The sequence below is a fragment of the Chanodichthys erythropterus genome, chromosome 19 (assembly GCF_024489055.1).
Source record: "Chanodichthys erythropterus isolate Z2021 chromosome 19, ASM2448905v1, whole genome shotgun sequence".
Lineage (NCBI taxonomy): Eukaryota > Metazoa > Chordata > Actinopteri > Cypriniformes > Xenocyprididae > Chanodichthys > Chanodichthys erythropterus.
In genome coordinates this window covers 2346612-2369657 of record NC_090239.1, presented here as the reverse complement: position 1 = coordinate 2369657, position 23046 = coordinate 2346612, and the positions used below count along the sequence as shown (strand labels likewise).

At 38.7% G+C, this 23046-nt stretch overlaps 1 protein-coding gene and 1 pseudogene across 1 annotated transcript in view; both read right to left on the bottom strand.

The window, feature by feature from the left end:
- LOC137008294 (uncharacterized) overlaps positions 1-3418 on the bottom strand; it is a 29700-nt gene extending 26282 nt beyond the window's left edge. The window contains exons 1-2 of the mRNA XM_067370263.1: positions 3340-3418; positions 468-884 (exon numbers count right to left, since the gene is read on the bottom strand). Of these exons, the coding sequence (XP_067226364.1) occupies positions 468-884; positions 3340-3418 (496 nt within the window). The remainder of the gene's footprint in view (positions 1-467; positions 885-3339) is intronic.
- A 1853-nt stretch (positions 3419-5271) lies between these two features.
- LOC137008293 (uncharacterized) overlaps positions 5272-23046 on the bottom strand; it is a 30916-nt pseudogene continuing 13141 nt past the window's right edge.

Below are 23046 nucleotides of genomic sequence, written 5' to 3'. Positions count from 1 at the left end.
ATAATGATGGCGTGTTGTGACATGCCTTCAAATATATTTTGTGTGATTGGATAATGCCACTGAAATTTATTAAAAGAAATTTGATAGTAGAAAGTGTTTGGTCACATTTAAAGTCTAAAAAAAAATCATTCTTAGGTTGAGTTTCCCAAAGACTAAAAACTTTCTTTCAGAACATTCATTGTTCCGTTTGCTTGAGGAGCCCACCATGAGAACTTATGGCTCAACAGGTCATTAGTTGATGAATGAAGATGTAATAGTCCATTTAACAAGGACCTGATTCATTTGTCTGATCAAGGAGGGTTGTAAAGGAACCAGTTTAATAAAAAATGTACTGATTCTGTTAAGAATGGAAATAACACATTACACTTTTAACTTTTTTTTAAATTAATTGAAAAACATTTGCATAGCAAATCTGTATGCATACAACTAACAAAAACCTCTTTTGAAAACAGAGCCTAGAACTTCACCTGCACAGTATGAAGGCATGTACATCGACACATCTGGCTTGACAAGTTTATAGACAAAATATTCTCCTGGACAGGCTTTGACTTGGATGGACGTGGACCTGTAGGCGCCACACCGATGGGAATACAACCCCCCTGACCACAATGTATAAGTTCCCAAGACTTCACGGGTCACCACTCCATCCTCAAGTGTTGGATGAGAACCGTTGAGATGCAGTCCAGTTTTGCCTCCACATCCAGCATTACTCACACACCACTCAGACATCTGGGCACTTTTTCCATTCAAATATAGCCGATACCAGCCACTCCATTCAACAAGAGTGTCATCATATCCATAGTCTTGGCTCTGTTGTATGTCTCTCCAATATTCATCAAGAGTGTGATAATCATAGCATGGATCAGAGCTGGAAGTTTTTGATTCTGAGAGAATGAAGAAAAGGGGGACAGTCTGTGATGAAACATAACCAATTACAGAATGTTTCAGACATCTAACTAACACTGATTCAACTCATCAGCTTCTTAGTGTGTTGAATGGGGATACACTGAAAACATTCTGGGTGTCCAGAGGAGTGGAGTTGAGAAACGCTGGATTAGATGTACTAGTCTAAAACCAAGATAAATCCTGCTCACCTCAGTGTTTTCTAGGATCCGTATCTAGGGTCAATTCAGGTTCATTGGGACACTTTTTCCCAGTCATTTTAATGGCAAAAAGTGTCCCAATCACCCTGAATTCACACTGTATCTATATGCTCCATTGTCATTTACACAAATAGTTAATTTCTATGAATTCTAATTATGTGGGCTTGGGTTTTCCCAATAAAACAAAGTGTTATTTAAAAAAAAAGAAAATTCTCCTGTTTTCCATGCATGAAAATCACAGAGCGATCACTAGCAGTTGAGTTCATGTGTAATATGCTTGGTTCGTTATAAAAAGAATTATATTATAGTTTAGGATTTGAACCCAGCTCCCTTACTTTAAACAAATTACGGCACTAGACTATCATGTCTCATTGGTGCACCTTCAAAAAAAAAAGCTTAATTATAAGGCCCCTGATTTTACATGTTTAATAGACAAATTATTAAGTCTGATTTAATATTGGAAAATTATTTTGTCAGTTCACAGATTATAAAACACTCACCATTAATCAGCAGCAGTAGAGACACACACAGTGAGATCAGAAACCTCATTGTGACGAACTGCACCTGCACACATATGTACATGAAACATTGCGCAGGTTTGTAAGAACAACTTAAATTATAATGCCCACAGATATTTATATAAAATAACATTTTACTAAATAATTTCAATCAGTCAAAAGCCTAGATATTTGAGCCCAACAGGATAAAATGAAGAGAAATATCTTTACCTGAGGTCAGGTGATCAAACTCTCTTCAATAGAGTGATGCTGAACTGCAGCTCTCACAATCTTATCAGGGCCTTTAATAACTGTGGGAGGATCATTTCTGGAAAAGGGAGTAATCTCTAAACAATACCATGAAGATGTGTTTCATTTCTTTTCATCTTGTTAGAGATTGTATCGATGCTTGCCATTTAATCATTTCACTTCATTGTGCAGCTCTGTTGTGTACGGACTGCTCTGATATTACAGTGAAAACAATAGTTAATGTGTAAAATCAGATCATGTTCCTTTTAATCTGGATCAGTAAGATTCCCAGCAACAATGTATAAATATATAATACAATCGAGACATGTGAAGGTGCAACACTTTGGAAATTTCAAAATGAAGGTGTGACCATCAGACAATGAAATGCTTTGTTAATAATTGTCGTTGCAAAAAACAGGTTGAGAAGAAAACCGACTGTAAAACACTTTACGAATGAAGGCAACGAATTAAGTGTGAAACAACCAGGAACCCTTTAGTCTTCAGAGTCACCATTTTCCAGAACTGAAACCTACATGGAGTCTCCAGAAGTACAAGGTGCCCGTTTCTCTGAGACCGAGAACTGCCTAATTATTATACATATCTCAATATGACAACTGTTATCCCACAGGGTGACATGGAATACAGCGGGGATCATGTTCGTACAGTATGACAAGCAACAGTCGTGAAACAGACTATTATAAATCACAGTGTGCACTCAGCTTTAATTATGCAAGCACCGAATATACAGAATCTCACAGAAGTGAGTACACCCCTCACATTTTTGTAAATATATATTTCCATGTGACAACACTGAAGAAATGACACTTTTCTACAATGTAAAGTAGTGAGTGTACAGCTTGTATAACAGTGTAAATTTGCTGTCCCCTCAAAATAACTCAACACACAGTCATTAATGTCTAAACTGCTGGCCACAAAAGTGAGTACACCCCTAAATGAAATTGTCCAAATTGGGCCCAAAGTGTCAATATTTTGTGTGGCCACCATTATTTTCCAGCACTGCCTTAATCTTCTTGGGCATGGAGTTCACCAGAGATTCACAGGTTGCCACTGGAGTCCTCTTCCACTTCTCCATGACGACATCACTGAGCTGGTGGATGTTAGAGATCTTGTGCTCCTCCACCTTCTGTTTGAGGATGCCCCACAGATGCTCAGTAGGGTTTAGGTACCCTCAGCTTTTTGAGCAAGGCAGTGGTCGTCTTGGAGGTGTGTTTGGGGTAGTTATCATGTTGGAATACTGCCCTGCGGCCCAGTCTCCAAAGGGAGGGGATCATGCTCTGCTCATTCATGGTTCCCTCAATGAACTGTAGATCCCAGTGCCAGCAGCACTCATGCAGCTCCAGACCATGACACTTCCACCACCATGCTTGACTGTAGGCAAGACACACTTGTCTTTGTACTCCTCACCTGGTTGCTGCCACACATACTTGACACCATCTGAACCAAATAAGTTTATCTTGGTCTCATCAGACCACAGGACATGGTTCCAGTATCCATGTCCTTAGTCTGCTTGTCTTCAGCAAACTGTTTGTGGGCTTTCTCATGCATCATCTTTAGAAGGGGCTTCCTTCTGGGACGACAGCCATGCAGACCAATTTGATGCAGTGTGCGGCGTATGGTCTGAGCACTGACAGGCTGACCCCCCCACCCCTGCAACCTCTGCAGCAATGCTGGCAGCACTCATACGTCTATTTCCAAAACACAACCTCTGAATATGATACTGAGCATGTGCACTCAACTTCTTTGGTCGACCATGGCAGGGCCTGTTCTGAGTGGAATCTGTCCTGTTGCTATATGGTCTTGGCCACCATGCTGCAGCTCAGTTTCGGGGTCTCGGCAAACGTCTCAACAATTCTTTTTTTCAGATCCTCAGAGGGTTCTTTGCCATAAGGTGCCATGTTGAACTTCCAGTGACCAGTATGAGAGAGTGAGAGCGATAACACCAAATTTAACACACATGCTCCCCATTCACACCTGAGACCTTGTAACACTAACAAGCTAATTCAAAAATGGCTAATTGGGCCCAATTTGGACATTTTTACTTAGGGGTGTGCTCACTTTTGTGGCCAGTGGTTTAGACATTAATGGCTGTGTTATTTTGAAGGGACAGCAAATTTACACTATTATACAGGCTGTACACTCACTACTTTACATTGTAGCAAAGTGTCATTTCTTCAGTGTTGTTACATGAAAAGATATAATAAATATTTACAAAAATGTGAGGGGTGTACTCACTTCTATGAGATACTGTATGACAAATTAATTGGTTTACCACATTACCATAACATCCTTGCTCAAGTTGTTATAGTGATTGAATATAATTCTACACCATGATATAACAGGCCAAAAGATCTCTCACATCAGCAGTTTAACCCTTTAGGAAGCACTAACAGAATAATCTAGGACTAGTAGAAGTATTTGAGCAATGACTGAACCTCACAATCTTATCAGAAAGAACTATTCAAACAGTGCAGTAACATTCTTCTAACAGTCTTTAGAATTGAAAATAAAATCACACACATCATGTATATTATATTACCATTATGGAATATTATCAAAACAATTGCAATAATCACCAATACAGTATGTCTCTTCTTTAAAATATTGCTTAAAGTAACTGATTACAAAAGGCTGACCATGAAGCCACTTTACTTACTCATCAAAATGAATTTCCTTTTGGGTAATCCTTGACACTTACTGCATTACATTCCTATCATATACCTTGATATACTGGATAAAATATGAATATATCATTTGTTTGTTTGTTTTTTAAAGATGGTGCTGCACTTATAAAATATCAAATGAAACATCTAGCTGCTATATTTCTGAAAATGTGCTTCACTTTTTGCAAATTGTGATATATTGTTTTAATTGGAAATTAATTAAAATGTATTTTTCCTTTCTAAAACAAATCTCTGGTTTGCGTCACTAAAATATGATCCAATTACACAAAGTAGTCTGATATTTTCAACTATTAAAAAGATGGTTAAAAATACCAACAGAATGGAATTGATGTCTTCATCTTGTTCATGGACCATATCATATTTCTATTTCTGAAAGTCTGTTATAGAAATAATTCCTTGAACAGCAACATAAGCATTTAATTTTTTTAGACAAGTTACTGAACTGAAAGGAATCGGAGAACAGGAATCATCCTTTTAATGTTTTGCATAATTCGAATTTGAATAAACATGTATTTGTTATTACAGCATGTCCTCTTAAGTAAAATTAATGACTAACATAGTACATAGCAATTATTGAATGATTAATTGATTGAATAATTCATTAATTAAATATTTTTTGGTGCTTATAAGTAAACAAACAAAGGCTATATAGCATCTGTGACAAAACAGTTAGACAATATGTATGTACTTTTTTTTTTTTTTTTTTTTTTTGGTACTAAACTAAAAGATGGTCAGGACACTCATCAGAGGAACAAGAAACACCATCAGAGAACCACACAGACAAGAAGCCTCAGATACCTTCACTTGGTCTGGAACCCACTTATCTGTAAACAAGGAATATAATGAAATGATATGTAATGTATTCATGATAGAAATCATCAGTAACCTTTATTTACAAAAGATTCAATTAAATGAAATGTTCACCTGTGTTCCCTTCAGACCACATCAGAGGACCCATGGATATGGAAGCACTGTCATGGAAGTCCAGAGACCAGTCCTCTCTCTGCTGGTGTCCAGAGTCACAGTCCTAATAGAGAAAAGACCAAAATCAGCTGTGTGAATCCCTGTTAAATATCACTGAACAAACAAGAAACATAAAAGAGTGCACAAAGTCTCCAGCAGACAACAGCCAAAACAAATATTTTAGCAGCCTTGAGCATTAAACCGTACCACCATAGACTTTTAGAGTGATATTTCTCTGCTGATATTTAGATTAGTGTTTGATCAACAGGAGTTTTTCATTGTCAGATTCTTAAAAAAAAAAAAAATTCACATTTGGATGGATGCATGGATGGACGGATTGATATTAAATACTCAAAACTGACCATTGAGCAGCGATTGCTTGACAGAAGGCAAAGGTGAACAGCACAGTGCAAGTAAAGCTTAGTGGAGTTTGCAGTGAAGATAAACATTCTGAAGGAGAAACGGCTGGATGTTGAGACGCCGTTCTGCAGCAGCTCCACAGTGTCGTCATTTGGATTGGGACACCTGAGAATATCAAGAATGACAAATCAATAAATCAAACTATTTTCATTCTTTCCACTGTGCAAAAATGTAATCCTGTGCATTGGTCTTGAAATCCTGAGAGATAAGTTATTCAGGCAATCCTAAAAAAGCACTGCTTTACTCTGAAACGATGAGATCCCAGCGGAGGCTGTAATCAGGATCATTTACAGGTGTAGCCCAACACGCGTCCATCACCAGTGCAAACTGGCGGCTGTCGACCCCCTCAACACGAACTTCCACATGCATCTCCTGGTTGAGCTCTGCATCCACTGCACCAGTGAAGGGCCGGGTAAACTCATTATCCTGATATGGAATCATCCGGACACGATATCTGCCTTCACCAGCGGGAAGAGTCTTGTGCACAATGCTGAATTAACAGTTAGATCAGTGTTAAAATGAAATGTAAAAATACTGCTCTGCTTCTCAAGCTCCATATATGCAACGGAATCATTTACAAAGACTTGTAAAGCAGTACATCCTTGCATCTTTTTTAAAACTTGAAACTGTCCAGTAGGACTAACTGTATTGAAAGACTTATTACTTACATGTAACAAATAAAAAGATTAGGGTTTGAACAACACCAAGGTTAGAAAATGATTTGGTTGAACTACTCTTAATAAAATGGTACAGCTGAAACCAGAATTTATATTTGAATCGTACCTCTCCAGTGGGTTGATTTCCACATTCATGGAAAGCGTTTGTGTTTGAGGATAAACACAGCTGAAAGAAAGCTTCAGGATTTTCTCTCTACTGATGAGACCTTCTGACCTTGGTGTCCCCAGAATAAAGTTATCATAGATGAAGTGGGTGCCGTTAGCCTGTGGACAACAAATATAACATTTTGTAATTAAGCCTAAATTGAATTCAATGTATTTAAGCTACACTTGAAACTAGAAAAGCCACAAAAGTTGTATTAGACAAGTTAAATAATGGTGGAGAATGTGGGCACAAGCTCCAGTCTCTTTTATGGCATGGTGTTGCATAGACATTCTCCAGGGAGTCAATTCAAACTCTTAGTTCTATCAGGGACTACAAATAATTTGATGTTGTATTTGAATATATTATACTTAGCTAAACCTACCACAAGATTTGTACCACACATGTGTTCATCATTATCAAAATAGAATTCCACTCTGCCATTCCGGACCGTTCCTTTGCAGCTGGGATCATTGAGGTGTAAGACATCAGCTGGAAAACCAGCCTCAAAGAGCTGACAGCGAGACACAGACATGGAGCCAGAGCTGCTTTCACAGGTTTCTGAGTAATCTGAGACAAAAAAGAGGGAATTATTAATCACTGGACAGAAGAAAAAAAAAGTATATTTCACATTTAGTTGTGGAATGATACCAACCAAAAGAGTCAGAATGTGGTTGTGGTCTGTGATTGTCCTTTTTACATAAACAGCCATAAACACCATTTTTCATCCCACATCTTTCATCCTCAGAGCAGCTGAGCTCAGAACAGGGGTTTCCATCAACTAGGAGAAGGAAATACAACACAAAGACATACTGAGTCATGTTAATTTAGATCCGGTTAAATACAACCCGAATTCTTGAAATGTTTGGATGTTTTTTAAATTGGAATAAAATGAACACTAAAAGACCTACAAATCACATGAGCCAATATTTTATTTTTTTAAATGTTTTTTTAAATAATCTCAATTAGTGGATAAAAGTGTAACATTTCTCCCTTTATATTTTGTTATCTACGTTGTGAATAAAATATTGTGAATAAAATATTAGCTCATGTGATTTGAAAGTCTTTTAGTTTTCATTTTATTCAACAAAAAAAAAGTCCCAACATTTCCAGAATTCGGGTTGTAATTAACAGTAGAATTTCACAACTTCACCAAGAAAATACTCTCTGCACATCACCTCAGCTGTAAATGTAAACTTAATAAACCACTCAATCAATTAAAGGGTTAGTTCACCAGTTAAAAGGTCAGTTAGTCATTATTTACGCATCCTTATGTCGTTCCAAACCTGCAAGACTTTCATTCATCTTTGGAACACAAATTAAGATATTTTTGATGAAATCTGATAGATTTCTGAACCATGCACCCATAGGTACTGTATCAATATTATTGCAACTTTCAAGGCCTAGAAAGGTAGTAAAGACATCACTAAAATAGTCCATGTGACTACAGTGGTTTAACCTTAATGTTAAGAAGCGATGAGAATACTTTTGTGCGCAAAAGTAAAACAAGATATTTTTTTATGAAATCTAAAGGCCTGTTAGAATAACTATAAAGATAACTATAGTGATAACTATATTTGCGTCCACACCAACAAACGATAACGGTCTGTTTATTCTAAGCTCACGTACTGCAGTTTTAAAGTGTGTACATGTTTTTGCTGTTCTTCAAAGTACTTCAAAGGAAGCAAGACAATGTTGTCGAAACTAGGGCTGGATACTTGAGGTAATTTCATTTTACACTGTTTGCTAGCTTGGCATAATGATCTCATTGTTAAAGCTGCCCTAGAATCAAAAAATTAATTTATCTTGGCATAGTTGAATAACAAGAGTTCAGTACATGGAAAAAACATACATTGAGTTTCAAACTCCATTGCTTCCTCCTTCTTATATAAATCTCATTTGTTTAAAAGACCTCCGAAGAACAGGCGAATCTCAACATAACACCGACTGTTACGTAACAGTCGGGATCATTAATATGTATGACCCCAATATTTGCATATGCCAGCCCATGTTCAAGCCATTAGACAAGGGCAGCCAGTATTAACGTCTGGATCTGTGCACAGCTGAATCATCAGACTAGGTAAGCAAGCAAGAACAATAGCGAAAAATTGCAGATGGAGCAATAATAACTGACATGATCCATGATATCATGATATTTTTAGTGATATTTGTAAATTGTCTTTCTAAATGTTTTGTTAGCATGTTGCTAATGTACTGTTAAATGTGGTTAAAGTTACCATCGTTTCTTACTGTATTCACAGAGACAAGAGTCGCCACTATTTTCATTTTTAAATACTTACAGTCTGTATAATTCATAAACACAACTTCATTCTTTAGAAATCTCTCCAACAGTGTGTAATGTTAGCTTTAGCCTGTTAGCCACGAAGCACTATCAAACTCATTCAGAATCAAATGTGAACATCCAAATAAATACTGTATTCACATGATCCGAAGCACGCATGCAGTATGCATGACGAACATCTTGTAAAGATCCATTTGAGGGTTATATTAGCTGTGTGAACTTTGTTTATGCACTGTATTATAGGCGAGAGCTCGGGGGGCAGGGATCGAGAGATTTAAAGGGGCCGCAGCCTGAATCGGTGCATAGTTAATGATGCCCCAAAATAGGCAGTTAAAAAAAATTTATTAAAAAAAAAATCTATGGGGTATTTTGAGCTGAAACTTCACAGACACATTCAGGGGACACCTTAGACTTATATTAGATCTTGTGAAAGAAGCACCTTTAATACTTCTCACCATTTATTACAAGGGTATGACCGATTGCTTTCCATATATCCATTTTCCTTAAAGTATCCTTGAAAAAGGGTGTTTTGACTTGTCAAACAGTGGATGCTTTTTCTGGACTTCTTTGCAATGTCATCTGCCATTTTAAATGCAAGAGCCCTTAAATTAGAATGGATTTTGATTGGCTATCAACTGCTGGAAAAAATCATTAAGTGATCTTAACGATATCATTTCTCTATATAGTTATCATTATACCTGTGGTGTGGACAGTGGTATTCTTTTATATTTGGAACGATATCTAGAAGTATATCTTTATTGATATCTTTATAGTTATCATTCTTGGCGTGAACGGGCCTTAAGAGATTTCTGTCCCTCCACTGACAGCTACCAAACATTCATAAAGAGATCATAAAACGAATCAAATCGCTTTATATAATGAATTTATTGGATTACATTTATGCTTTTATTCAAATGAAAACATACATCATCATTCATCTCTTCAGAAAATGTGGACTAAACTGTTGAATTCATATGGATTAATTTTCTTTATTAACTTTTTGAAGCACAATGTTTCAGTTGCGTAGCTGTCTATGGAGGGACAGAAAGCTCCCAGATTTCATCATAAAGATCTTCATTTGCATTCTGAAAATGAACAAAATTTTACGGGTTTTGAACGACATGAGGGTGAGTAATTAATGAAAGAATTTTGACAGCATACCCAGTCATAAATCAACCAATTCTCAGCATTACATATTGCCTAACAAATAGAAAAAGAAAACTTCCACAAGTACTGTGTGTACAAACTGTTCCTGAAACAAGTACACAAGGTGGTCTGCAAAGGAACTTGTTTTATAACTATAGATTTAACTGAATATTTTATGTGTTCATTGTTTTAAAAGCATCACAGACACATAACATGGAAAACAATAATCCTACAGATTGTAATACAGCACGTTATATATTACCAGTTGTTGTGATTTCGGCTATAGGTTCTATGGTTGTTGTTTCTGTGGTTGTATCTGGAATGACAGTAGTATAGGAGCTGTTTATGTTGCTTGCGTCTGAAAAAAAAAAAAGAATATTACATAAAAAATAATAGTCTCTTACTTAAAAAAATTTGCACATGTAAATGCTGTATATTTACCTGCACAGTATGCCAAATAGCAGGCAGTTGGTCTCACAAACTCATAGACATAATAATCTCCTGGACAGGCTTTGACTTTAATGGGATTGGATTGGAAATAGCAACAGTTATTGCTCCAGTGACCGCAGACATCTCGAGTGACCACTCCATCCTCAACTGTTGGATGTCCTCCGTTCAGCCACAGTGGAGCATCAGTGCCACAACTATACTCATCAACACATGTGTCTGGCATCTGAACGCTCTGACTCTGAATGAAGAGACGATACCAGCCGTTCCAACTGACCCCAGCATCACACATTATTTGAGAGAAATTTTGATTGTTGGTGGCTCTCCATGGATCATCCAGGACATAGTAATTGTAGCAGGGGTCAACAGGGGGAGCTGTTGTTATGGAAATATTAGGGGAAAACATTTTGTTGAATGTTACATACTTTCATATAGTTGTAGTAGTTGTACAGTTGTGAATAGTTGTGAATTTGTTATCCGTAGAGCTCTCTTTACTTGAGTTCCCTGTTAAAATTGTTTCAAGTAATTTTTAAAAATTTTCTTTTAAAGGTGCCCTAGAATGCTTTTTCACAAGATGTAATAAAAGTCTAAGGTGTCACTGAATGTTTCTGAAGTTTCAGCTCAAAATACCCCATAGATTTATTTTTATTACATTTTTTAACTGCCTATTTTGGGGCATAATTAAAAATGCACCATTTCTGCGCATGTCCCCTTTAAATGCGTACATATGAATGATCCCGACTGTTGCGTCGGGGAGTTTGAGACTCACTGTATGTCATTTCCATGTACTGAACTCTAATTATTTAACTATGCCAAGGTAAATTCAATTTTCAATTCTAGGGCAACTTTAACTAAATCAGCAATGAAAGTACACTGTAAACATATATACAGTATATATATGTATGGAAGGTTATCAAATTCCTCTTTGATACCTTTGCTTTTATTTTTATCCCTGTACATTCATGCCATTATGTAATTTCCTGCCTCTGATGGTTGAGACCTGTAAATCTTTTGGGAATATGAAAGATAATTCACAATTAATAAAGCTGCACTTTTTATTTTTATAACCATCTTTTTCTGTTGTTCTCTCAGATTTATTTTCATAAAAAAAACACATAATCTGTTCACGTTATTATAATGCAGCAATAAGATTCAGTCAAGCGTCATGCATAAGATGAGTCTTTATGCAATTGTTATTTTTTCCTTCTCATTTGTACATACTCATTCTGTGAGCTGTTTTACTTCTGATATGGAGAAATTAGTTTTGCTATGACTTTTTCTAAATTGTTCTATAACGTTTAAACAAACTGTCAGGGTTCTGTCACTTCGGTCTAGTTTATTTCTTGGTTTTGTGACAGAGCTCTGACACTCCCGTTCTTGTCGTGTTTTTGTGTGAGTGTACGGTCTCGAGTGTTCTCAGGGGCGTGCGTTCTCTTGTCTGCGTGCCTTGTTTCTTGTTGGGAGCGTGGCGTTCGGATCCCAGCTCTCGTGTCTAGTTTGGTTTCGTGTCGGGATTCGGACACTCGCGCTCCCAGTCCTGTCTCTCTTGTGAGCGCACGGTCGAGTGTTCCTTCACTTGACGTGCTTCTTGTCTCATGTTTTGTCTTTTGTATTGTAATGTTTTGTGCAGCACGCGGTTGTTTCCACCTGCTGCGTGCTTTCATGTTTTGTCTTTTGTGTTGCACGCAGTCTGTGTTTCACGGGCTGCGTGCTCTCATGTTGTCTTGTTTTGTGTGAACACGTGGCTTATGAGTTTTCATAGTCACGTGTTCATGTCTCGTCTTGTGTAAGCACATGGCTTGTGATTTGTCTTCATCGGCCATGTGCTTGTGTCTTTGTTTTGTTTGGTGTTAGCACATGGTTTGTCATGTGTTTGTTTGTGCCATGTGCTCTCATGTCTATTGTCTTGACCCCGCCCACCTTGTTACCTGATTATTGGTTGATTTGCCCCTGTCCTCCCTCGTTACCTGCCTTGTTTGCTCTCCTATTTATTCTCCTTGTGTTTGCAGTCCTGTGCTGGTTCGTTGTCGTATTTCTCCTTGTGTGTCATCAAATCTAGTCAAGTCAGTCAAGTTTAAGTTATAGTCTGTTTTCCCCCTCGGGGTTGTTTTTGTTGTGTTTTTGTTTTATTTTATTATAAATAAAAGCCCATTCTTTCTGCATCATTGAGTCCTCGCTCCTTCCCTTCCCTAAACCTGACAGAACGAACCAGCCACAAGAGGACTCAGCAGAGAATGGGCATCTTTCTTTTTTCATCTCCCACCACAAGACTTTCCACCCGGCAGTTGTTGATCCATCATGTCAACTCTTGCTACTTTCGTCAGCAGGGGGCTGACGTAAGGGACCTTGCCCGTGATTTACTCATTGAAGTTGACCATTTGGATTACAGTGAGGCTGATATCAAGTACGTTTTCAACATCTGCCTCGATCAGCCCCTCAGCCAGTGGGATATGGAGAAGCTGGGGAATATTGGTTTCTGGGACTTTGTGTACCACATCTTTGAGCGTGGGGAGCCTGAACCCCCACCTCAAGCAGAGTCCCACTCCACTGACTGTTTTCCACTTCCACCTGCAGTCAGTGGAGGCCCCAGCCCTCCGATGACCCGTTCGCGGAGACGGAGGAGGAAGAACGGCCCCGCCTCAGTTTTATTTGCAGCCTTCGAGACAGCCGAAGTCGTTGCAGTGCCAGTAGAGGTGGCCGAAGACGTTGCAGCACCCCAAGAGGCTGCTGAAGATGCTGCAATGCACACAGAGGCGGAAAGCTTAGTGCCACCGCCTCACCCTAGCAAACGGAGGAAGAGGAAGAAGCCTTCCTCCAACCCTCAAGGCCCGGAGGCCTTCCCAGCCCGTGAGTCCGCTCCAGCCCCGCATGCTCTCCCTGTTAGTCCTGTGATGGCCAAGAGGGCTGTCTTCACTCTTTATGTTTTGGCGGTCTTGCATGCCTGGAGGAGGTACTCAGGTGTTTTTGACTCTGGAACAGTCTGCCAGCCTGAGCCTGCTGCCGTCCCAGAGCAGCCCCAGCCTGAGCCCGCTGCCGTCATCGAGCTGCCCGCTCTCCCTGATACAGCCATGGAGACCGCTGAGCTGTCTGCCCTGCCGGCGCCTGCCAAGCTGTCTGCCCTGCCGGCGCCTGCCAAGCTGTCTGCCCTGCTGGCGCCGCTTATTCCTCCAGCATCACCTTGGTCCTCTGCCAGGACTCCTGTCCCGCCGGTGCCGCCCTGGTCTGTCCCGCCGGTCCCGCCCTGGTCTGTCCCGCCGGTCCCTCCCTGGCCCTCAGCCGGGACCCTACATCAACATCAATAACTTTCAAACAAAATCCAGACGAATAAATGACTAAAGTACAGATAGGTAAATGTTCACCTGCACAGTAAGTTCCGCAAAATATTGGCTTGACGAACTCATAAACATAGTAATTTCCTGGACAGGCTTTGACTCTTATAGGGTGGGTTGTGTAAGTACAGCGGCCATTCCATGATGAACCACAGACCTGACGGGTGACCACTCCATCTTCCAGCTGTGGGTGAGATCCGTTGAGCCACAGTGGGTCACTAGTGCCACACCTGAACCGATTAACACATGATTCTGGCATCTGAGCATTTTGACCATTGTAGTACAGCCTGTACCAGCCATTCCACTCCACATTATAATCACACATGCCATTGTTGTAAGAGTTGTCAGTGGATCTCCAAGGCTCATCCAGAGTGGTATAGTTGAAGCAGGGGTCGACACTTGGGGTGAAGAAAGGCTCTATTAAGGGAAAAAGTAGAAAGAGAGCATTATATACTGCAGATTAAATATATTCAAGAAAACAATATGAATACAAATCAAAAAAATTCATGATAAGCATGTCAAATATAAAAATGAATGAGTACCTGTACAATATACAGGAGCTGGGGTTGATAGAGGTGGCCTGATAAATTTGTAGACATAATAATTTCCAGGACAAGCTTTGACTTGGATTGGGTCGGATCTGTAGCGTCTGCACTGATCATAACGGGAGCCGTAAATTTCACGAGTAACAACTCCATCTTCTAGCCGAGGATGAGAGTCACCAAGATACAGAGCACTAAAACCTCCACATGACATGTGAGACACACACCATTCAGGCATCTGAGCACTTGATCCATTAATGAAGAGTCGATACCAGCCATCCCATTCTACAAGAGTGTCATCGTGTGCAGATACGTATCCACGAACATACCAGTAATTGAGTGTGCTTCTCCAGTGGTTGTCGAGTATGTTGTAGTTATTGCACGGGTCATAATCTGTTTTAGTGAGAGATCAAAACAAGGAACTTTGTGAGGGGAAATTTGAACCAGTTAAACATATTAATAATCATAAAGGTACTTCAGCCATTTGTACTGTACATGACATGACCGTGTACTCTAATGTACTACTGTGTGCTAATTGTGATGCCAGAAGATAGCCATTTCAAAATATGCCATTTTAAAAGCAGAATTATGAGGAGAACAATAGAAGCCGTTAAAAGGGTTAGTTCACCCAGAAAAAATATTTCTGTCATTAATTACCCTCATGTTGTTTAGAACTGTTTAGAATGTTACTTGAGTAAAAGTTTTAAAGTATGTGATATTTTTTGTACTTAAGTACGAAAAGTATTTTATTTTATATTAAATGTACTTAAGTATTGAAAGTAAAACTACAAGTAAATGTAAAATACAAAACGAGAAAAAAATATTATTAAAAATTGTTCTATACACAGTTTGAGCAGCATGATTATGTTCAGTTTTAAATCTTTCTTACATTTTGTTTCTTTGAATTAAAAAATGGCTAAACGTTTATTGTAATTTTAAAATATAAAAACACTAATATATTAATTATACATTGATCGTTCATGTTAATTCATAGTGCACTATAACTAATGTAAGAGACAACTTTAAAATGTAAAAATTTAAATGTCGAAATTAACAATGAAAAATACTTTTATTAACCTTTTAATTTACAAATGGACTCTTATTGTAAAGTGTTACCATTTCATAACAGTCATGCTTAAAACTTACCATCTTTACAGTCAAAGGCATAGCATGGGTCTATTATATGTATACTTTAACACATTAATATTTGCCTCTATTTTAGAAAACTTGATGATGATCTAATCAAAATATGTGTTATAGTGCTAATAAATAAAACTGAAATCAAATACATTTCTGATTTATGTTTCTGTCGCTGCATGATGAGGATACAGTTTAAATATGCAACTTCGCTCGATAATGAATGCATAACAGCGAACAAATGGATATAAACTTGTGTCATCAAACAGTTTGTGTTTTTGTCACATTGTTTCAACCGCTTGAGGTACTACTAATGTTAGCATCCTCTCAGCCTCGACGGCAAACATACTGCTGTTCTCCACTAATGCAGCATCTACTCAACAAACTAATTACTTTATAATGATATGAAAACATGTACTGTAGTGTACACTGTATAGCATACCATTTTGTTGTTTGTTTTAAATCCGTTTTTTAAATGTCCCGCTCTGTACAGCATGCAGCCTTACGTCACGTGCCAAAACAAACTCTTCGAGGCATCAGTATTAGTTTTTATTTCGCCTCTAGAGGTCGCTCTCGTACTGTTTAATGACAGCCCACTCTTCTCAGCCACTCCAGCAACGGACGCGAATTGAAAATGAAATCAACCACGGTTGTGCGAGCACCTGTTTGCAGTCGGTGTTCTTCCGACTTTATTTTGTAGTAAGTAACGGAAATGCTTTGGGAAAATGTATCGGAGTAAAAGTATACATTTTATTTAGGAAATGTAGTGGAGTAAAAGTAAAAGTTGACAGAAATATAAAAACTAGTAAAGTACAGGTTCTCCCAAAAAATACTTAAGTACTGTAACGAAGTATTATTACTTCGTTACATTATACCACTGCAGAAATTTCATTTTTGGGTGAACTAACCCTATAAACCAGGGGTGCCCAACCCTGTTCCTGGAGATCTACCTTCCTGCAGAGTTCAGCTCCAGCTCTTCTCAACACACGTCTTTAATAGGGGGTATGCATTGACGTCACATTCCCGCAGGAACGCACTTCCTAAGCTGGACTGAGTGACAAAAGAACCTGACTGGATTTAATAGGGGAAACTGCAAAAACGCAAGTAAAACAAACGATTACACTGAAGTTTGGGCTCGAAAGTGTTCCTTGTGACATGTCAAGGAAACCTAATCCGTGGATACTGACATGCAGCCAGGAATCTTGTTTACTGACATTTATATGTGCCTGATTTCGACGCCGGGGAAACACATAAAGCAAATCTGCCTATGAACACTTTATATAAATACAATATCAGTAGGTCTAAATCGGAGAGCTCACTTATATCAGTGTTATATATTTCCTCATATAGTCCAGCCCTAAAATTTGTATAGTTTTTGTCAGTGTTTTTTTTTTTTAAACACCCAATTATGCAGAATATGAGATGGTAAATATTTAATTGATGAGTTGTCAAAACAAAATATAACAATACAATATAGTATATGATTTTACCTCAAAATCCAACATTTTAACACAAAATGATAACTGCAAAACATGTTTCTTTGCCTGGAGTCCAGCTGTTTCTGCGAACTGCAGCGATCCATTTGCTTCTTTTTTTCTGTAGCTTTCAGCAGTCTATAAAAATATACCTCAGGTTTTATGTCAGATCTATTTGTATAGTCAGTCGCAAAGCTCTTTCCCGTTTTGTTAGACAGATGCATTTTGTGTGTTTTTTTTTTTTTGCGGCATTAACGCTGAAAACCAATGCTGCCACTCAGTCATTTTGCCACTCAGTGGGCGTGACTGCAGTCTTAACGGTCGACGGTGACGTCACGTGTATATCCTCTATTATCAAGCGCTCTTGAAGATCTTAATTAGCTGGTTCAGGTGCGTTTTATCAGAGTTGGAGCTAAACTTTGCAGATAGGTAGATCTCCAGGAACAGGGTTGGGGACCCCTGCTATAAACAAACAAAACAGCAACAATATGTAAGAGCTGTGACTGGTCCCATTTAGTCTAGAACATTACATGCAGCAAGGTTGATTTTTTTGTTGTTGTTTTTTTACACAATAGAATAGTAAGTGTTAGTATTATTCGGTTAAGTATTGATGAAAAAGATGCATCTTCAGTTGTTTCTTGAAAATGGCTAAAGCAGGCACGCCATTGCCATGGGGGACAGGAGGGTCAGGGTCAGGGTCAGGACCCCCGCAGTTTTAAAAAAACAGAAATTGACCCCTGCACATTTGATAAGGGCTACTTACGTCAGTATCAAACTAAAACAGTATAAAAAAAAAAAAACTACAAACTAGCTACATTTCTTTCAAATGAGACCATTTTCACGTTTCTGTGAGCTTTCGTTCGTAAATAACTGTTTTGTCACCATGTGCAGAACAGGAAATGCGCTCTCAAAGAAACACGCAATCTCCAAACCATCGATCAAAGCATGCTAACGTTTTCTGAGGACATGTCGATGGTATATAAATCATGCCCAAAAGTTAGCGTTCGTGGGGACATGTCAATCAAGCCAACCGTCCATTCAGAAAACGAGAAATTTGACATCTGATCTCTCTCACATTCAGTTCTGGTTGATGCGTGAGCTGGCTTGACAGAAGTATTTGTGAGTTTTCCTGAGGACTTATAGTTTATGGACTGTTTTGAATTTGATAATCACATCTAGCAATGGAAAAGCATCTATGGCAACGATAAAAGAGATCTTTGAAAGCGAAACTAAAGTGATTATTGCCGCGGCCAGCGACATAATAGGCCAATTTCACACTTCCGGGTTTTTGGCTTCCGGAACGATCCACGCAGTGTAAAAGCTTTTCCGGTTACAGTGATAGATAGCCTCGATCAGAACCAGCTCGGGAATCAAAGTCGTTTTACGAATTAAATGTCATGAAAATGTTTGAACGTTCTTGGTAAATTATTGGTGAGACTACAGAGCTCTCATTAAGAGCTAAATTTAATAAACAATTTGAAGTGATGGCGGTTAAACTGGTTATTCTTCGTGTATGTTTGGCGCGGCTGTGCATTATCGTGCTCCATGTGCTGTACAGACGGTGCCTGCGTCTCAACGTGCTAGTCTATGTGTAATAAAATAGTAAATAGTAGTCTATGTGTAATATTCAGTGCTATTTAGGGTGGATAGTATGCACATTGGGATGTATAGAGTGCTTTTAGCAACGTGCTGGGGAAATGATCAGCTGGAAGCTCCCTTATCACGCAAGATCCTCTGATTCATGAAACAGGACCACTCGCACCCTGATATTTCTGGATATAAACCTTACAGTCTATGATATAAACACTTCAGTCTCTCACTCATTTTCCTGTCGTCATCATCTTAAAGTGTGTATTATGCACAGTATTATTGTGCTGTTGCAACATTAATGCAAAGACTGATAGTTGTACAATGTGGTGTTGGAAATTAATTAGGTCTTAGTTTAATCATTTTAATCGATCAGGATTAGTTATAACATGCTTGAATGTGGGATGATGCCATATGAGATTACATGCTATATATATTTAAAACATATTAAACTCACGACAATATTATGTATGTCGATTTTTTATCCCCCATTAAAGTATATATTGGGAGTTTTTTTTTTTATGAATAAATTATATAAATAATGTTCGTCGTTCGTAATACGATCGGGGAAATTGCTGAATGAGTAGCTGCGTAGCCTTTACTGTATGACAGCTGGTAATATAATCCACCTGCCGGTAAATTCAACGGTCTTAGCGGCCGTACAAGCTACAAACCAGTAGAAAATAATTTCTTTGTAGATTATACAAAAGCGACTTGGAAAACAGACAAAACAGAAAAGGTAAGAAGCGATATTTGCGAAAATAGCATATCAATCTAATAGCCGTAGACGCATAGCGGAACTAACTTTACCCTGCGTCACGTGATTTCCGATTCTTGTGAAAAAGGCCTATGGGGAGGACGCACGAGAGGAGAGGACTCTGCGTTGGTATGTATAAACTGTATTACTGCATTTACAATGCTTATACTCATTTTTTGATTGAACTATTATTATTATAAAATTTGAAAGAACAGCAACCAATATAATTAAACTTTTATTTGACCAAAAAAATGTCAAAACTATACGTTTGGGATATGGCAAGGCTATTTGCACACTGCACAGCTGTCTGCAAGTATGCAAACTTGAATAGAGTTGCCATTTCAGTAAATCTACATTTTGATATTGAGAAATGGGTATAATTACAGTGCAAAAAATGTGAGTAAACAGTCATTTCTTTGTTTCAGTATCTGTTGAAGATTAGTGAGCAGCAGCAGTAGCTGGCATCATCTCCAGGAGGCAGACGGGTGATGCTGAGGTGATGTATACTATGTACAATATATACTATAATTTTTTTTAATCACTTTTAGGAGTGTTGTATGTAACATCGAAAGGTTTCCTATAAAATGACACCAAGATTTTGTATTTAGAGCACTGTATGTGGGTATGGGAAGCTTTTCAATTTGGGTATGCCAAATCCAGGCGGAAATCCCCAAAATGGTCAGAGTGCTTATGAGGTTAATGATTAGGCAAGTTTAATATATGATGGTGGTCCAATGGTGAGCCTGAAGTGGTGGTCCGATATCTGGAAATCTGATCTTACTATCCCCAAGTCAGGTTGAGTTAGGTAGGTCATTCCACCAGTAGGGAACAGTTAAGGTTAAGATCTGTGAAAGTGATTTTGTGCATATTTGGGATGGCACCATAAGGTGCCATTCACTTGCAGAACAAACACTTTTAGGGGGGCACATAAGTCAGTAGTAGTAGCATTGGTGCAGAGGTGTAGAGCCAGTGGTTATTCTATAAGCAAACATCAGTGCCTCGAATTTGATGCAAGCAGATATTGGCAACCAGTGAAAATTGATGAAGAGAGGTGTGACAAGCGCTCTGTAAATAATGTATACAACTTACTGCTGGATCCAGTGATTATTCCTGGACTCACTGTGGAAAGCGCCTGTGAAATGGTGCTGACATCTTAAAAAAAGAAAGGAAATTAAGCCATGACTGATATTATTTTAAAATGCTTGAAATACTTTGTTGAAAAGTGGAAAAAGCATGATACCTGTGCAGTATACTGAACACCAGAATAGTGGATTCACAAGTTCATACACATAGTAATTGCCTGGACATGCTTTCACTCTGATGGGTTTTGTCTTGTAATCACAGCAGCCACTCAAAGACCCTCCACAGACCTCCCTGATCACCACTCCATCCTCTATCTGAGGATGAGGATCGCTGAGCCACAGACTGAATGCCGTGTTGCAGCTGAATGAACTAACACATGTCTCTGACATCGGGATGTCCATTCCATAGTAGAAAAGCCGGTACCAGCCATTCCAGGAGAAATATTCATCACAAATGTGATCTCCACTTGCATTGTTGGCTCTCCAGGGATGATCCAGAGACTCATAGTTGTAGCACGGATCACTGCTGATGCTTTGGAAAGCAACTGACATGGACAAAATAGATCTTTGTTAAATATTTGCATGAAAGATTTAATCAATTAGATCAGCTAATTAGCCCTGCAAATGGCCCGATATTCTGGGATAGGTTCTAGCATTCCTGTGACCTCATATAGGAGAAGCGGTAAGGAGAATGGATGGATAATTTAGTTTTATTTTTTATGGTAAATTTCCTATTCCTGTGTATATATATATACACAGTGGGTACAGAAAGTATTCAGATCCCCTTTTTTCACTCTTTGTTATATTGCAGCCATTTGCTAAAATCATTTAAGTTAATATTTTTCCTTATTAATGTACACACAGCACACCATATTGACAGAAAAACACAGAATTGTTGACATTTTTGCAGATTTATTAAAAAAGAAAAACTGAAATATCACATGGTCCTAAGTATTCAGACTCTTTGCTCAGTATTTAGTAGAAGCACCCTTTTGATCTAATACAGCCATAAGTCTTTTTGGGAAAGATGCAACAAGTTTTTCACACCTGGATTTGGGGATCCTCTACCATTCCTCCTTGCAGATCCTCTCCAGTTCTGTCAGGTTGGATGGTAAATGTTGGTGGACAGCCATATTTAGGTCTCTCCAGAGATGCTCAATCGGGTTTAAGTCAGGGCTCTGGCTGGGCCATTCAAGAACAGTCACAGAGTTGTTGTGAAGCCACTACTTCGTTATTTTAGCTGTGTACTTAGGGTCATTGTCTTGTTGGAAGGTAAACCTTCGGCCCAGTCTGAGGTCCTGAGCACTTTTTCCGCATTCATCTTTCCCTCGATTGCAACCAGTCGTCCTGACCCTGCTGAAAAACACCCCCACAGAATGATGCTGCCACCACCATGCTTCACTGTTGGGACTGTATTGGAAAGGTGATGAGCAGTGCCTGGTTTTCTCCACACATACTGCTTAGAATTAAGGCCAAAAAGTTCTATCTTGGTCTCATCAGACCAGAGAATCTTATTTCTCACCAACTTGGCAAACTCCATGCAGGCTTTCATGTGTCTTGCACTAAGGACAGGCTTCCGTCGGGCCACTCTGCCATAAAGACCCGACTGGTGGAGGGCTGCAGTGATGGTTGACTTTCTACAACTTTCTCCCATCTCCCGACTGCATCTCTGGAGCTCAGCCACAGTGATCTTTGGGTTCTTCTTTACCTCTCTTACCAAGGCTCTTCTCCCCCAATAGCTCAGTTTGGCCAGACGACCAGCTCTAGGAAGGGTTCTGGTCATCCCAAACGTCTTCCATTTAAGGATTATGGAGGCCACTGTGCTCTTAGGAACCTTAAGTGCAGCAGAATTTTTTTTGTAACCTTGGCCAGATCTGTGCCTTGCCACAATTCTGTCTCTGAGCTCTTCAGGCAGTTCCTTTGACCTCATGATTCTCATTTGCTCTGACATGCACTGTGAGCTGTAAGGTCTTTTATAGACAGGTGTGTGGCTTTCCTAATCAAGTCCAATCAGTATAATCAAACACAACTGGACTCAAATGAAGGTGTTCTGATCATCTCAAGGATGATCAGAAGAAATGGACAGCACCTGAGTTAAATATATGAGTGTCACAGCAAAGGGTCTGAATACTTAGGACCATGTGATATTTCAGTTTTTCTTTTTTAATAAATCTGTAAAAATGTCAACAATTCTGTGTTTTTCTGTCAATATGGGGTACTGTGTGTACATTGAGGAAAAAAATGAACAAATGATTTTAGCAAATGGCTGCAATATAACAAAGAGTGAAAAATTTAAGGGGGTCTGAATACTTTCCGTACCCACTGTGTGTGTGTGTGTGTGTGTGTGTGTGTGTGTGTGTGTGTGTGTGTGTGTGTGTGTGTATATATATATATATATATATATATATATAATATATATATATATATATATATATATAATATTCTGACCAGAGGCCTTTTTGTTTGTTTGTTTGTTTGTTTGTTTGTTT